The sequence below is a fragment of the Argopecten irradians genome, chromosome 6 (assembly GCF_041381155.1).
Source record: "Argopecten irradians isolate NY chromosome 6, Ai_NY, whole genome shotgun sequence".
Taxonomy (NCBI): Eukaryota; Metazoa; Mollusca; class Bivalvia; order Pectinida; family Pectinidae; genus Argopecten; species Argopecten irradians.
In genome coordinates, this window is record NC_091139.1 from 34,411,494 (window position 1) to 34,428,431 (window position 16,938).

At 35.5% G+C, this 16,938-nt stretch overlaps 1 protein-coding gene across 2 annotated transcripts in view; it reads left to right on the top strand.

Moving 5' to 3' along the window:
* The window catches only part of LOC138325708 (transient receptor potential cation channel subfamily A member 1-like), a 38,295-nt gene extending 31,604 nt beyond the window's left edge, over window positions 1-6,691 (top strand). For both annotated transcript variants that reach the window (XM_069271544.1, XM_069271543.1), the window contains exons 23-26: window positions 8-76; window positions 721-831; window positions 1,321-1,424; window positions 4,275-6,691. In XM_069271544.1, coding sequence (XP_069127645.1) covers window positions 8-76; window positions 721-831; window positions 1,321-1,424; window positions 4,275-4,527 — 537 coding nt within the window. In that variant the 3' untranslated portion in view covers window positions 4,528-6,691. The remainder of the gene's footprint in view (window positions 1-7; window positions 77-720; window positions 832-1,320; window positions 1,425-4,274) is intronic.
* Window positions 6,692-16,938: the final 10,247 nt, after the last annotated feature.

Consider the following 16,938-nt stretch of genomic DNA (forward strand, 5'->3'; position numbering starts at 1 on the left):
CATACAGATCGGTTTGGCAGTCGGTGATATTGAGTCAGTTCAGAGTAATGCTACACTGAAACGCTTGGCTATGCAGGTATAACTATTTTACGTGCTACGAGTACTATAATCCACATTAGTTAATTTAGCACGCGATTTACTTTCACAAATTATGTAATCAAATACAATTTCGGGATTTCTGCGAATATATATTTACCTAGCTAATATCAAAAGGTCTATTTAAGCAATATTCTCAATATCTTTTGGCTTTTGAAGTCATATACAATAAACGGACGCACATTCTTTTTTTTAACGGAAGGACATTCGCGTCTATGAAAAAGAATGTCCGTCCGTTTTTTGTCTATGACTTCATAACCGCAAGGGATATTGAGAATAATGCTTATAATTTAATTTGGATAACTCACTCAGCTACTAATTAGGCATATATTTCCATGATTTTACTTACATTTACAATAAAAATGAGTTTAAATTTACCCGCGAACCGTTTTGTATATATGACGTCATAATACTTGACGTACGATTCTTTCGGTCTATGGAAAAATAACCTCAAAGATCTAACCAATAGAAATGAGATTAACATTTGGAATTAAATTATATTTAATTAATTTTTAAACCGGCGAAATTTTGGAAATTATAAAGATAGTAGTCGCGAGTTACAACGAAACTTTGTTTATTGGCAGTATGCTAAAATAATACACATTTCTTCCTTTCCGGTTTTAGGTGGAGTTACATACAGACCTGGAGAGGAGGTTACCGAAGTGGCTACTACTGAAAGTGGACAAAGTCCAGTACCGACACTATCCTAACAAATGTGGGCGTGGCATGGCGTCTGTGAGTACCACTAAATCTCGTGTAGTATTTACTGTAGGCAACATTTCTCATTTCAGAACATTTTATTGTCAGATGCTGAAGACAATAGGGATTTGGTATTAGGCAACATGCCTATATACTACAGCCATTCCTTCTCTCTACCGTATCTCATAACAGTGAAAATTAATGTTTTCATATCAAAAACGACTGTTCAATTATACCTTTTCATTTGTCATTTTATAATCACTTTGGTCCGTTTGCATAACATTCTAAGCAAAATTTGTTTTAACCAGGCCTAGAAGCTTGCAAAGTGTGTCAAGTATTAGTTGAGGTAGACATCGGTATGGCGTTATTGCCCGCTCACTCAAACGTCTCTGACATATCCTGTAAAGTAAAGTTAGTTCTTGGATATAGTCAATTGAATCGCTAAATCATTATTAATAAGACATCTATCATTATTATTATTAACAGTTTGTTAATAATCTATCCTTAACTATTGTTTTTGAAAAGCTTTGGAGTAAAATGACATGGAACAAAGGTGACGATTTAGGATTAGACGAGACGAGGAGACATGATGCATACCTGTATACAGAACTCCACAAACAGAAGCAAAGGTAGGTATATTGGTAACGTTTATTGTTGTATCATGGTTAATACCTGTATACAGAACTCCACAAACAGAAGCAAAGGTAGGTATATTGGTAACGTTTATTGTTGTTTCATGGTTAATACCTGTATACAGAACTCCACAAACAGAAGCAAAGGTAGGTATATTGGTAACGTTTATTGTTGTTTCATGGTTAATACCTGTATACAGAACTCCACAAACAGAAGCAAAGGTAGGTATATTGGTAACGTTTATTGTTGTTTCATGGTTAATACCTGTATACAGAACTCCACAAACAGAAGCAAAGGTAGGTATATTGGTAACGTTTAATGTTGTATTATGGTTAATACCTGTATACAGAACTCCACAAACAGAAGCAAAGGTAGGTATATTGGTAACGTTTATTGTTGTATCATGGTTAATACCTGTATACAGAACTCCACAAACAGAAGCAAAGGTAGGTATATTGGTAACGTTTATTGTTGAATCATGGTTAATACCTGTATACAGAACTCCACAAACAGAAGCAAAGGTAGGTATATTGGTAACGTTTATTGTTGTATTATGGTTAATACCTGTATACAGAACTCCACAAACAGAAGCAAAGGTAGGTATATTGGTAACGTTTATTGTTGAATCATGGTTAGTACCTGTATACAGAACTCCACAAACAGAAGCAAAGGTAGGTATATTGGTAACGTTTATTGTTGTATCATGGTTAATACCTGTATACAGAACTCCACAAACAGAAGCAAAGGTAGGTATATTGGTAACGTTTATTGTTGTTTCATGGTTAATACATGTATACAGAACTCCACAAACAGAAGCAAAGGTAGGTATATTGGTAACGTTTATTGTTGTATCATGATTAATACCTGTATACAGAACTCCACAAGCAGAAGCAAAGGTAGGTATATTGGTAACGTTTATTGTTGTATCATGATTAATACCTGTATACAGAACTCCACAAGCAGAAGCAAAGGTAGGTATATTGGTAACGTTTATTGTTGTATCATGGTTAATACCTGTATACAGAACTCCACAAACAGAAGCAAAGGTAGGTATATTGGTAACGTTTATTGTTGTTTCATGGTTAATACCTGTATACAGAACTCCAGAACATGTACGTTTTGTGTTCATGGTTAAAGCAAAAGCAGAAGCAAAGGTAGGTATATTGGCAACGTTTATTGTTGTATCATGATTAATACCTGTATACAGAACTCCACAAACAGAAGCAAAGGTAGGTATATTGGCAACGTTTATTGTTGTATCATGATTAATACCTGTATACAGAACTCCACAAAAAGAAGCAAAGGTAGGTATATTGGTAACGTTTATTGTTGTTTCATGGTTAATACCTGTATACAGAACTCCACAAACAGAAGCAAAGGTAGGTATATTGGTAACGTTTATTGTTGTATCATGATTAATACCTGTATACAGAACTCCACAAAAAGAAGCAAAGGTAGGTATATTGGCAACGTTTATTGTTGTATCATGGTTAATACCTGTATACAGAACTCCACAAACAGAAGCAAAGGTAGGTGTATTGGTAACGTTTATTGTTGTATCATGGTTAATACCTGTATACAGAACTCCACAAAAAGAAGCAAAGGTAGGTATATTGGCAACGTTTATTGTTGTATCATGGTTAATACCTGTATACAGAACTCCACAAACAGAAGCAAAGGTAGGTATATTGGTAACGTTTATTGTTGTATCATGGTTAATACCTGTATACAGAACTCCACAAACAGAAGCAAAGGTAGGTATATTGGCAACGTTTATTGTTGTTTCATGGTTAATACCTGTATACAGAACTCCACAAAAAGAAGCAAAGGTAGGTATATTGGCAACGTTTATTGTTGTATCATGGTTAATACCTGTATACAGAACTCCACAAACAGAAGCAAAGGTAGGTGTATTGGTAACGTTTATTGTTGTATCATGGTTAATACCTGTATACAGAACTCCACAAAAAGAAGCAAAGGTAGGTATATTGGCAACGTTTATTGTTGTATCATGGTTAATACCTGTATACAGAACTCCACAAACAGAAGCAAAGGTAGGTATATTGGTAACGTTTATTGTTGTTTCATGGTTAATACCTGTATACAGAACTCCACAAAAAGAAGCAAAGGTAGGTATATTGGTAACGTTTATTGTTGTTTCATGGTTAATACCTGTATACAGAACTCCACAAACAGAAGCAAAGGTAGCTATATTGGCAACGTTTATTGTTGTTTCATGGTTAATACCTGTATACAGAACTCCACAAACAGAAGCAAAGGTAGCTATATTGGCAACGTTTATTGTTGTATCATGGTTAATACCTGTATACAGAACTCCACAAACAGAAGCAAAGGTAGGTATATTGGTAACGTTTATTGTTGTATCATGGTTAATACCTGTATACAGAACTCCACAAACAGAAGCAAAGGTAGGTATATTGGTAACGTTTATTGTTGTTTCATGGTTAATACCTGTATACAGAGCTCCACAAACAGAAGCAAAGGTAGGTATATTGGTAACGTTTATTGTTGTTTCATGGTTAATATATATGTTCATGAACTTGCATTTAAGATATTCGATTCTGGCGTTCTAGCTGTTGTTTAAAAGTTTTACCTCTAAAAATCGACTCGCGTGCTTCATTTAGATAGCATTAAATGGGCACAAGTTTCCATTAATTATTACAAGGAATAACAACATACCGCAATCTCACAAACCAAACACATGCTGATCACATAGAATAATTGACATGCTTTGAATAAAATTATCTATGATGTTTAGATTACACTTATGTAGAACAATTTAAAATCCAAACCAAACCAATGCTAATGAGTTCTTTATATTACAGAATGAAGGATATGGGAGCGAAGCTAGAGAAGCAATACGATCTGTTGCGTCTGATCGTTCAGAAGATGGAGATAGTGACAGAAGAGGATAATAAGGATGAAGGCGTCAACAATACCACCAGTCTGGAGAAGATCCACGGAGCCAGCTTCAGTGCGCCATTCATCAAGAAAAACCTTATACGCCAGAATGCCATCGTCTCTCATTGGAAAAAGACCTCGGGCAAGATTACAGAAAATAAAGAGGAAGAGTGCTAGTCATAATCACGTTGGTGAGGTCAAATGTATTTAAATGTCATATAAAGATGCATTTAGTCCTATATTCGTGTTAGTATCATTGTGAGATGAAAAACTCTACCAAGATATTTAACCAAAACGTGTAGTAAATTGATAATCAATATCATCACAAAAACATGTTGATGTTATCTCTTTGACCAAAGTAGACGAAATATTGATCATAACTATTTTGATGATAGTATAAATGTATGTAATATTTACTGTGTGCAAAATTAGTCATAATTCTGTCTCATGTGGCTCCTTTACAGCATAGAACGTTTCATTTATTCATCAACTTCATGAATTCCGTCTTCGATTGTTTACTCCAAGAAAATTTATTCTCCATATTCAATAGATGCTGGTTCGTCATGCTTAATTTTACATCGATCATAACTATAAAATAATCACTTCCTCGTAGGATTCTTCAAAGAGCTTATATATTGTATTAAACATGTGTTTCATTGTTATGAGCAGTTTATTGTGCTGTTTGTTGTTTACCTCTAATAGTGTTATTGTTTGTTACCTGTTATTCGTGTTGGCTGGTGATTTTCCAGAAAGAACTACATGTTAAACGAACCAATATTGGTGGTGATCTTATTTGGTTGCAATTTTAACTTTTACATTTAATGTTTGAATAGGTTAGCAAGTCTCTGTTTGTCAGACACAAATATTGTGAGTAAAATGTATTGAGTGATATTCTGTGTTTTGAGGATCCATTTCATGTATGATATTATTAACCGCGTTGTGAATTTCATAAAATTTAATGTAAAATGAAGAGAATTAATGAATTGATATAACTGATATCAAAACAACCCTTTACCTGATTCTGAATTCCTTGTTACAATGTCTTCAATGTATGACGTCACGGCATTGTCCACAAAGCATACATTGGTAAATATAAGACTAAAAAATTACTGGACAATAACCAGATATTACTGGACAATACCCAGATTATGTGATAAAGGTCTCCCTTTCCAAGATGAGATTCCGTATTCAGCAAAACAAAACTTAGCCGATTGACAGCCTACGTATGAAATTACTATGGCAGATTATTATGTCTCATTATTCCTTGCTAATTTGAAAATATCGAGGTTTCGTGCCCTGACACAATCCGTAGATATAAACTACAAAGGTGTGTTAGCTATTCAGATAGCATAGTTATAATATTTTGCTATGTTCTAGATTTATTATCTGTATTTTCAGACAAAATATAAAGTTGCTTCTTTTGCAAACACAGTGTAATAATACCATGAACGATAATGCAATTTAGGTATTGTCAGCTGTCAAACGCATGACATTATTTTATGTTGCAAATTATCAAGATATTTCTTATTACTGTTAACCAAATGTTTTTAATTTATGACCGCTGATTAATATACACATTACTTATATTAATACGCAAAAGTTAAATGTCGCGACCTTGTGTTGAAATGGAAATTATGAATTTTCAAAGTCGTCGTTTATTCCATTGAAGAACAATATGTTGTAGTAGATTTAATTTACACAAACTAACTCGCTCCCTTACCATTGGCTTATTGCTGATTCATATTATACACTCAAAAATCAAATCCATTTTGTGATAAATTGGCTTCAATAGAAAATTTAAAAAAAGAATACTTTGAACACGTTGATACTAAAATTTTAGACATTTTGTAATTTTGATATTTTTGTAATATTGCATTATTTGCGTTATTACTAAGGGAAGTAACTGTTCTAGTTCTATCAACCATTATAAATCTATGTATATATACAAGGGAGTCGACTGCATGTCTTGCTTGCTTTATATGCAAAAGAAGAGATTTTGTTTTATTTTTTCTATTCAAACATATCACTTGTGTGATATCCAATATCAAATCGAATATATTTCTCTCGAGGTTCAGGTCTGATTTTTTTTAAAGAATTTAGCGTATATCTGTAATTACTAAAGAACAAAGTATAAAGATAAATATATTATCTCGTATTTTCATTCTTTTTTTAAATTAAAAAACGTGTACAATGATGAAATATTATGCACATTCACATGTCTTATCTAGAGCGTTTGTAATCAGGGGTACATGTCGACTTCCTTGTATGACACGTTCAATTGTCAAAAAGTTAAAATTCGTGAAGCAGAGATTGGGAATAAAAAATGTAAATATATGTACAACAGTTGCTTTGATTTATTTGTTCTTATTTGGAGTGGATCTTCATGATAAAATGTTAACTTCAGTAGTAAATACTGGATGCAAGTTAAACGCCATAGAGTTTTAGCCGGTGTGTGGAATTAGGGGTCATGCCTATACATATGTAAAATGTAACCAACGCAAACTGCTGATAGTGGACACAAATTAGGGGTCATGGTTAAACATATGTTTCATGTTACCAACGCAAACTGCTGATAGTGGACACAAATTAGGGGTCATGGTTAAACATATGTTACATGTAACCAACGCAAACTGCTGATAGTGGACACAAATTAGGGGTCATGGTTAAACATATGTTACATGTAACCAACGCAAACTGCTGATAGTGGACACAAATTAGGGGTCATGGTTAAACATATGTTTCATGTAACCAACGCAAACTGCTGATAGTGGACACAAATTAGGGGTCATGGTTAAACATATGTTACATGTAACCAACGCAAACTGCTGATAGTGGACACAAATTAGGGGTCATGGTTATACATATGTTACATGTAACCAACGCAAACTGCTGATAGTGGACACAAATTAGGGGTCATGGTTAAACATATGTTACATGTAACCAACGCAAACTGCTGATAGTGGACACAAATTAGGGGTCATGGTTAAACATATGTTTACATGTAACCAACGCAAACTGCTGATAGTGGACACAAATTAGGGGTCATGGTTAAACATATGTTACATGTAACCAACGCAAACTGCTGATAGTGGACAGAAATTAGGGGTCATGGTTAAACATATGTTACATGTAACCAACGCAAACTGCTGATGGTGGACACAAATTAGGGGTCATGGTTAAACATATGTTTACATGTAACCAACGCAAACTGCTGATAGTGGACAGAAATTAGGGGTCATGGTTATACATATGTTACATGTAACCAACGCAAACTGCTGATAGTGGACACAAATTAGGGGTCATGGTTAAACATATGTTTCATGTAACCAACGCAAACTGCTGATAGTGGACACAAATTAGGGGTCATGGTTATACATATGTTACATGTAACCAACGCAAACTGCTGATAGTGGACACAAATTAGGGGTCATGGTTATACATATGTTACATGTAACCAACGCAAACTGCTGATAGTGGACACAAATTAGGGGTCATGGTTATACATATGTTACATGTAACCAACGCAAACTGCTGATAGTGGACACAAATTAGGGGTCATGGTTAAACATATGTTACATGTAACCAACGCAAACTGCTGATAGTGGACACAAATTAGGGGTCATGGTTAAACATATGTTACATGTAACCAACGCAAACTGCTGATAGTGGACACAAATTAGGGGTCATGGTTAATACATATGTTACATGTAACCAACGCAAACTGCTGATAGTGGACACAAATTAGGGGTCATGGTTAAACATATGTTACATGTAACCAACGCAAACTGCTGATAGTGGACACAAATTAGGGGTCATGGTTAAACATATGTTACATGTAACCAACGCAAACTGCTGATAGTGGACACAAATTACATGGTTAAACATATGTTACATGTAACCAACGCAAACTGCTGATAGTGGACACAAATTAGGGGTCATGGTTATACATATGTTACATGTAACCAACGCAAACTGCTGATAGTGGACACAAATTAGGGGTCATGTTTACATATGTTACATGTAACCAACGCAAACTGCTGATAGTGGACACAAATTAGGGGTCATGGTTAAACATATGTTACATGTAACCAACGCAAAAAGTGGCAAATTAGGGGTCATGGTTAAATATGTTACATGACCACGCAAAGTGGACACAAATTAGGGGTCAATGGTTTAAACATATGTTTACATGTAACCAACGCAAACTGCTGATAGTGGACACAAATTAGGGGTCATGGTTAAACATATGTTTAGCATGTAACCAACGCAAACTGCTGATAGTGGACACAAATTAGGGGTCATGGTTAAACATATGTTACATGTAACCAACGCAAACTGCTGATAGTGGACACAAATTAGGGGTCATGGTTAAACATATGTTACATGTAACCAACGCAAACTGCTGATAGTGGACACAAATTAGGGGTCATGGTTAAACATATGTTACATGTAACCAACGCAAACTGCTGATAGTGGACACAAATTAGGGGTCATGGTTAAACATATGTTTCATGTAACCAACGCAAACTGCTGATAGTGGACACAAATTAGGGGTCATGGTTAAACATATGTTACATGTAACCAACGCAAACTGCTGATAGTGGACACAAATTAGGGGTCATGGTTATAAACATATGTTACATGTAACCAACGCAAACTGCTGATAGTGGACACAAATTAGGGGTCATGGTTATACATATGTTTACATGTAACCAACGCAAACTGCTGATAGTGGACACAAATTAGGGGTACATGGTTTATACATATGTTACATGTAACCAACGCAAACCAACGCAAACTGCATGTACCAACGCAAACTGCTAGTGGACACAAATTAGGGGTCATGGTTATACATATGTTACATGTAACCAACGCAAACTGCTGAAGTGGACTGCTGATGGTAACCACGCAAACTGCTGAATTGGACACAAAGGGGTCATGGTTAAACATATGTTACATGTAACCAACGCAAACTGCTGATAGTGGACACAAATTAGGGGTCATGGTTAAACATATGTTACATGTAACCAACGCAAACTGCTGATAGTGGACACAAATTAGGGGTCATGGTTAATACATATGTTACATGTAACCAACGCAAACTGCTGATAGTGGACACAAATTAGGGGTCATGGTTATACATATGTTACATGTAACCAACGCAAACTGCTGATAGTGGACACAAATTAGGGGTCATGGTTAAACATATGTTACATGTAACCAACGCAAACTGCTGATAGTGGACACAAATTAGGGGTCATGGTTATACATATGTTACATGTTAACCAACGCAAACTGCTGATAGTGGACACAAATTAGGGGCCATGGTTTTAAACATATGTTACATGTACCCAACGCAAACTGCTGATAGTGGACACAAATTAGGGGTCATGGGTTTATACATATGTTACATGTAACCAACGCAAACTGCTGATAGTGGACACAAATTAGGGGTCATGGTTAAACATATGTTACATGTAACCAACGCAAACTGCTGATTAGTGGACACAAATTAGGGGGTCATGGTTAAACATATGTTACATGTAACCAACGCAAACTGCTGATAGTGGACACAAATTAGGGGTCATGGTTAATAACATATGTTTTCATGTTACCTACGCAAACTGCTGATAGTGGACACAAATTAGGGGTCATGGTTAAACATATGTTTACATGTAACCAACGCAAACTGCTGATAGTGGACACAAATTAGGGGTCATGGTTAAACATATGTTACATGTAACCAACGCAAACTGCTGATAGTGGACACAAATTAGGGGTCATTGGTTATACATATGTTACATGTAACCAACGCAAACTGCTGATAGTGGACACAAATTAGGGGTCATGGTTATACATATGTTTACATGTTACCTACGCAAACTGCTGATAGTGGACACAAATTTAGGGGTCATGGTTAATATAACATATGTTACATGTAACCAACGCAAACTGCTGATAGTGGACACAAATTAGGGGTCATGGTTATACATATGTTACATGTAACCAACGCAAACTGCTGATAGTGGACACAAATTAGGGGTCATGGTTATATACATATGTTACATGTAACCAACGCAAACTGCTGATAGTGGACACAAATTAGGGGTCATGGTTAAACATATGTTACATGTAACCAACGCAAACTGCTGATAGTGGGACACAAATTAGGGGTCATGGTTAAACATATGTTACATGTAACCAACGCAAACTGCTGATAGTGGACACAAATTAGGGGTCATGGTTAAACATATGTTACATGTAACCAACGCAAACTGCTGATAGTGGACACAAATTAGGGGTCATGGTTATACATATGTTACATGTAACCAACGCAAACTGCTGATAGTGGACACAAATTAGGGGTCATGGTTAAACATATGTTACATGTAACCAACGCAAACTGCTGATAGTGGACAGAAATAAGGGGTCATGGTTAAACATATGTTACATGTAACCAACGCAAACTGCTGATAGTGGACACAAATTAGGGGTCATGGTTATACATATGTTACATGTAACCAACGCAAACTGCTGATAGTGGACACAAATTAGGGGTCATGGTTATACATATGTTACATGTAACCAACGCAAACTGCTGATAGTGGACACAAATTAGGGGTCATGGTTATACATATGTTACATGTAACCAACGCAAACTGCTGATAGTGGACACAAATTAGGGGTCATGGTTAAACATATGTTTACATGTAACCAACGCAAACTGCTGATAGTGGACACAAATTAGGGGTCATGGTTAATACATATGTTTCATGTAACCAACGCAAACTGCTGATAGTGGACACAAATTAGGGGTCATGGTTAAACATATGTTACATGTAACCAACGCAAACTGCTGATAGTGGACACAAATTAGGGGTCATGGTTATACATATGTTACATGTAACCAACGCAAACTGCTGATAGTGGCAAAATACATGGTTAAACATATGTTACATGTAACCAACGCAAACTGCTGATAGTGGACACACAAATTAGGGGTCATGGTTTATACATATGTTTACATGTAACCAACGCAAACTGCTGATAGTGGACACAAATTAGGGGTCATGGTTAAACATATGTTACATGTACCAACGCAAACTGCTGATAGTGGACACAAATAGGGTCAAACATATGCTGCAAACTGCGATAGTGGACACAAATTAGGGGTCATGGTTAAACATATGTTACATGTAACCAACGCAAACTGCTGATAGTGGACACAAATTAGGGGTCATGGTTTAAACATATGTTACATGTAACCAACGCAAACTGCTGATAGTGGACACAAATTAGGGGTCATGGTTATACATATGTTACATGTAACCAACGCAAACTGCTGATAGTGGACACAAATTAGGGGTCATGGTTAAACATATGTTTCATGTAACCAACGCAAACTGCTGATAGTGGACACAAATTAGGGGTCATGGTTAAACATATGTTTACATGTAACCAACGCAAACTGCTGATAGTGGACACAAATTAGGGGTCATGGTTATACATATGTTACATGTAACCAACGCAAACTGCTGATAGTGGACACAAATTAGGGGTCATGGTTAAACATATGTTACATGTTAACCAACGCAAACTGCTGATAGTGGACACAAATTAGGGGTCATGGTTAAACATATGTTTACATGTAACCAACGCAAACTGCTGATAGTGGACACAAATTAGGGGCCATGGTTATACATATGTTACATGTAACCAACGCAAACTGCTGATAGTGGACACACAAATTAGGGGTCATGGTCAATTATACATATGTTCATGTAACCAACGCAAACTGCTGATAGTGGACACAAATTAGGGGTCATGGTTAAACATATGTTACATGTAACCAACGCAAACTGCTGATAGTGGACACAAATTAGGGGTCATGGTTAAACATATGTTACATGTAACCAACGCAAACTGCTGATAGTGGACACAAATTAGGGGTCATGGTTAAACATATGTTTACATGTAACCAACGCAAACTGCTGATAGTGGACACAAATTAGGGGTCATGGTTAAACATATGTTACATGTAACCAACGCAAACTGCTGATAGTGGACACAAATTAGGGGTCATGGTTAAACATATGTTACATGTAACCAACGCAAACTGCTGATAGTGGACACAAATTAGGGGTCATGGTTAAACATATGTTACATGTAACCAACGCAAACTGCTGATAGTGGACACAAATTAGGGGTCATGGTTAAACATATGTTACATGTAACCAACGCAAACTGCTGATAGTGGACACAAATTAGGGGTCATGGTTAAACATATGTTACATGTAACCAACGCAAACTGCTGATAGTGGACACAAATTAGGGGTCATGGTTATACATATGTTACATGTAACCAACGCAAACTGCTGATAGTGGACACAAATTAGGGGTCATGGTTAAACATATGTTACATGTAACCAACGCAAACTGCTGATAGTGGACACAAATTAGGGGTCATGGTTATACATATGTTACAACCAACGCAAACTGCTGATAGTGGACACAAATTAGGGGCATGGTCATATGTTACATGTAACCAACGCAAACTGCTGATAGTGGACAAATTAGGGTCATGGTAAATATGTATGTAACCAACGCAAACTGCTGATAGTGGACACAAATTAGGGGTCATGGTTAAACATATGTTTCATGTAACCAACGCAAACTGCTGATAGTGGACACAAATTAGGGGTCATGGTTATACATATGTTTCATGTAACCAACGCAAACTGCTGATAGTGGACACAAATTAGGGGTCATGGTTAAACATATGTTACATGTAACCAACGCAAACTGCTGATAGTGGACACAAATTAGGGGTCATGGTTAAACATATGTTACATGTAACCAACGCAAACTGCTGATAGTGGACACAAATTAGGGGTCATGGTTATACATATGTTACATGTAACCAACGCAAACTGCTGATAGTGGACACAAATTAGGGGTCATGGTTATACATATGTTACATGTAACCAACGCAAACTGCTGATAGTGGACACAAATTAGGGGTCATGGTTAAACATATGTTACATGTAACCAACGCAAACTGCTGATAGTGGACACAAATTAGGGGTCATGGTTATACATATGTTACATGTAACCAACGCAAACTGCTGATAGTGGACACAAATTAGGGGTCATGGTTATACATATGTTACATGTAACCAACGCAAACTGCTGATGGTGGACACAAAACATTAATGTTAAACGCTGACAGTAATGGTAAATGTGTATAATTGATACATGTACATAATGAAGCAGTGATATGATGTTAACATTGAAGGTAGTGTGAAAAGTTCGCGAAACATTTAAACAGGTCATCCAGATCGAGCTTGAAAAAAGGAAAAACACAAACAACCGAACGAAGAATATTCGTTATTTCTTTGTTTATCAGTAACAAATTCTTATTCATACGTTCCAATATCAAAGATTTGCTGTCGAATTCATCAACATAACGATAAAAAAGGCATTTGCTTCAGTTTGAGGAGTCAAATTTTATACATTAAATATTTTGTACAACATTCAAAATAGGGACGAGTTTTCTTGTTTTTCGTGTACGGATATTAAGACATATTCCTATATAAACATATAAATACCCAAATAACGTCTTAAATATCACCGTTTATCGTGACATTACATGTTTATTATACAAATATTAATTACAGATGATAAATTCTTATTTACTCATCCGTACATTTATCAAATAAATATTTGCTCATCCGTGATGTGTATGTCATGACTGTTTATAATAAATAATAACACACGAAATCTGTCGTAAAATGATCTAGTATATCACGAGAACGAGTAAACCGCGGGGTCATGACCTGGCGAGCTGTGACGTCATACTACCATTACACATGGCGGTTACTTCCACTTCAATGCACCTGTAATAACTGTAGATTGTGCATGTACTTTAAATACTATTAGTAAAAATGATATTACCTAAAATCATTGAATGCAACAAGAAAAATAATGTTTTAAAGATATGGTGATTGCTAGAGGTCTGTCTAGCACAAGGATGAGCTCAACAACACGTAACCAAGGCAAGATTTATTTGATGTATTGCAAGGATAGAGAAATGACAAAACCATACCTCAGTTTCCTAAAACACACAAGACACTCTCACACGCAATACACAGCATACAGGGTAGGCGTTTTATTTATTGTGTTTAATGCTAAAGTTAAAAAATATGAAACCAAATCACAAAACCATTTCTGAAAGTGACATTTATGTTCCCTCTTTAATATTATAATATACTTTTAAGTACAAATATTATACACAGACTAAAAGAATCTTAGTATATACAAAGGTATGACCAAATAAATTGGAGTTAACGTACATACTTGTCTTTGTTTGCATCTGTATCGTACGTAACCACCTTGGATCTCGACTGCATGTGGACATCTATATAGCTACGTTTACTTAATGTGGTTTTCTTTGTGTCACGTCGTTTACAAACACGATCACCAGTAAAGAGGTAAACATTATTTTGATACATAATATATAGTCTTTGGTTGTGCCAGCTCGTATTTATCCACTTAAAAATGGTCACATAAATACAAATACAGAACATTGGACATTGACCTGGAAGCTGTGAAGTCTGTATCTTATGAATCGCATAGCATGTCAATATGATCACGAAATTTGTGACAAACATGGCAGATTTGTAAAGCATTAATCATTTATAGTAATATATCGGCATTTAAATCTATTCTATTTCGATTTCCTATGTGGAAAATAACCGGTTTTACAGACAAATACGAGAAGAGTTAACTGTGCATTATAAAAGATAAACAAAATGCATTATCTAAACTTTAGCTTTACCTTTGGCACACATTTCATTGGAAAGTGGAAGCTAAAAATTGATGCATTCATCAAAACCAAAACAAGGAACCGTTTGCAAATGTTTATACTAATAATGGTTATACATTTTAGCATTGTTTAATATTCAGACTATCTAAATGTAGGCAAAATAAACAACAAATAAACACCTTAGATGGTGAATTATTTTTTGCAGTCCAGTTTGAATTAGACAAATTCCAAACTAAAACGCGTAAGGTTATATTTGGTGGTGCAGATATTATATTTCGCTTCGAACTATGCTTACCACTATCAGCAATATTGCTTGTTCAGCATCATGAACAAAGCCTACAAGGATAAAAGATATGTATGGGATTGTTTAATGTGAATAGTTTGGGTGCATTTCTGTGCGAACATTTGTCAAAATTGATGGAGTCTGACTTTTGTCGAAGCAACACTACACGAATATGTCCTCTCTGTTCGTACTACATTATACCGCATCCTATATCATATACCACGTAGAAGTTAATGAATGGTTGTTGAGTTATAAATGTTGACCAAGTGAAAATACCTCAGTGTACTTACCCTCAGGCCACGGTACATTAGTATCTACTCATTCATAGTTATACCCTATAATCGTACTAGATCTCGTGCCTGATCGACCCTAATCTGTACTAAATCTCGTGCCCGAGGGCCGTGACATTTCTCTCTACAATTGTAACGCCTCGCTGGGAAAACAGTATCTACCTGAGATCGGAGGCTTCATAACTGTCGAAATGTTGTAGCTAGCAGGTGTAAGATGGAGGTACTGATGCGAGGGTTGTAGTATAAACAACCTTAATGCATTATAATGATAACTGAGGAATGAAGATGTAGCCACAATTACCACCATTTAAATGGGTGACATATTGTTCGGTTTCCGATTTGATCTTTATAGAATTTAAAACAGGTACATGTAGCAACCACGATGGTTGTCTTTTTTTTTACTTTCACAGGGATGAACGGGTATCGTAGTTATATTTTGGTATATTAATTATTTTTAATTTCACATTTAAAAAAAAACCTTTTATATCGAACTGTATTGAAAAACCTTCATTATTCAAAAGGAATGGCATTTCATATTCACAAACGACTTTAATGTCTAAAAAGTAGCTCTTGAATTACAAATCAATTTCATCTTACAAACGCAATTGTAACAAAATGTCGTAATATTAATGCGCTAATTCTGTTGGTTCTTTTAGTTATCAAAGCCGACGTTGACCTACATGTATATTCGGGCTTTTACTTTTAATGTCTTTTTACGAGTCGAAAGACACCACCATTAGTTATTCTTCGATATTCTGATCCGTTTTATGAAAGTGTGATTCTGGTTCAAACATGTCGAGCTCAATAATGGTGTCAAAGAAAATTCTTTGATCTATTGAAAATCATTAATATATTATTTGTAGACGGTCTGATTTTCTTTCCAGATAATAATTCAAAACAAATATTATAGTATCTATTTACAATTTCGCACGTTTCATTTATTTTTCATTGCCATTTTCTAGTCTTTTGCACAATATCGTTTGCTTTATAGCTATTGTTGCGATCTGCAGGTGTTGGAATCTTTAAAGATATCAGTGGAGTCCTGGTTTATCTCATAAAACGTACCTTACATCCTTTTGTTCCGGGACTACATGGCCTGGAGCACATAAAAAACCCTTAAAACACAAATTTGACCAATTTCTGTTTGATAACGTATGTACTGTAGGTGTTTTCATCAATATTCACTGTTG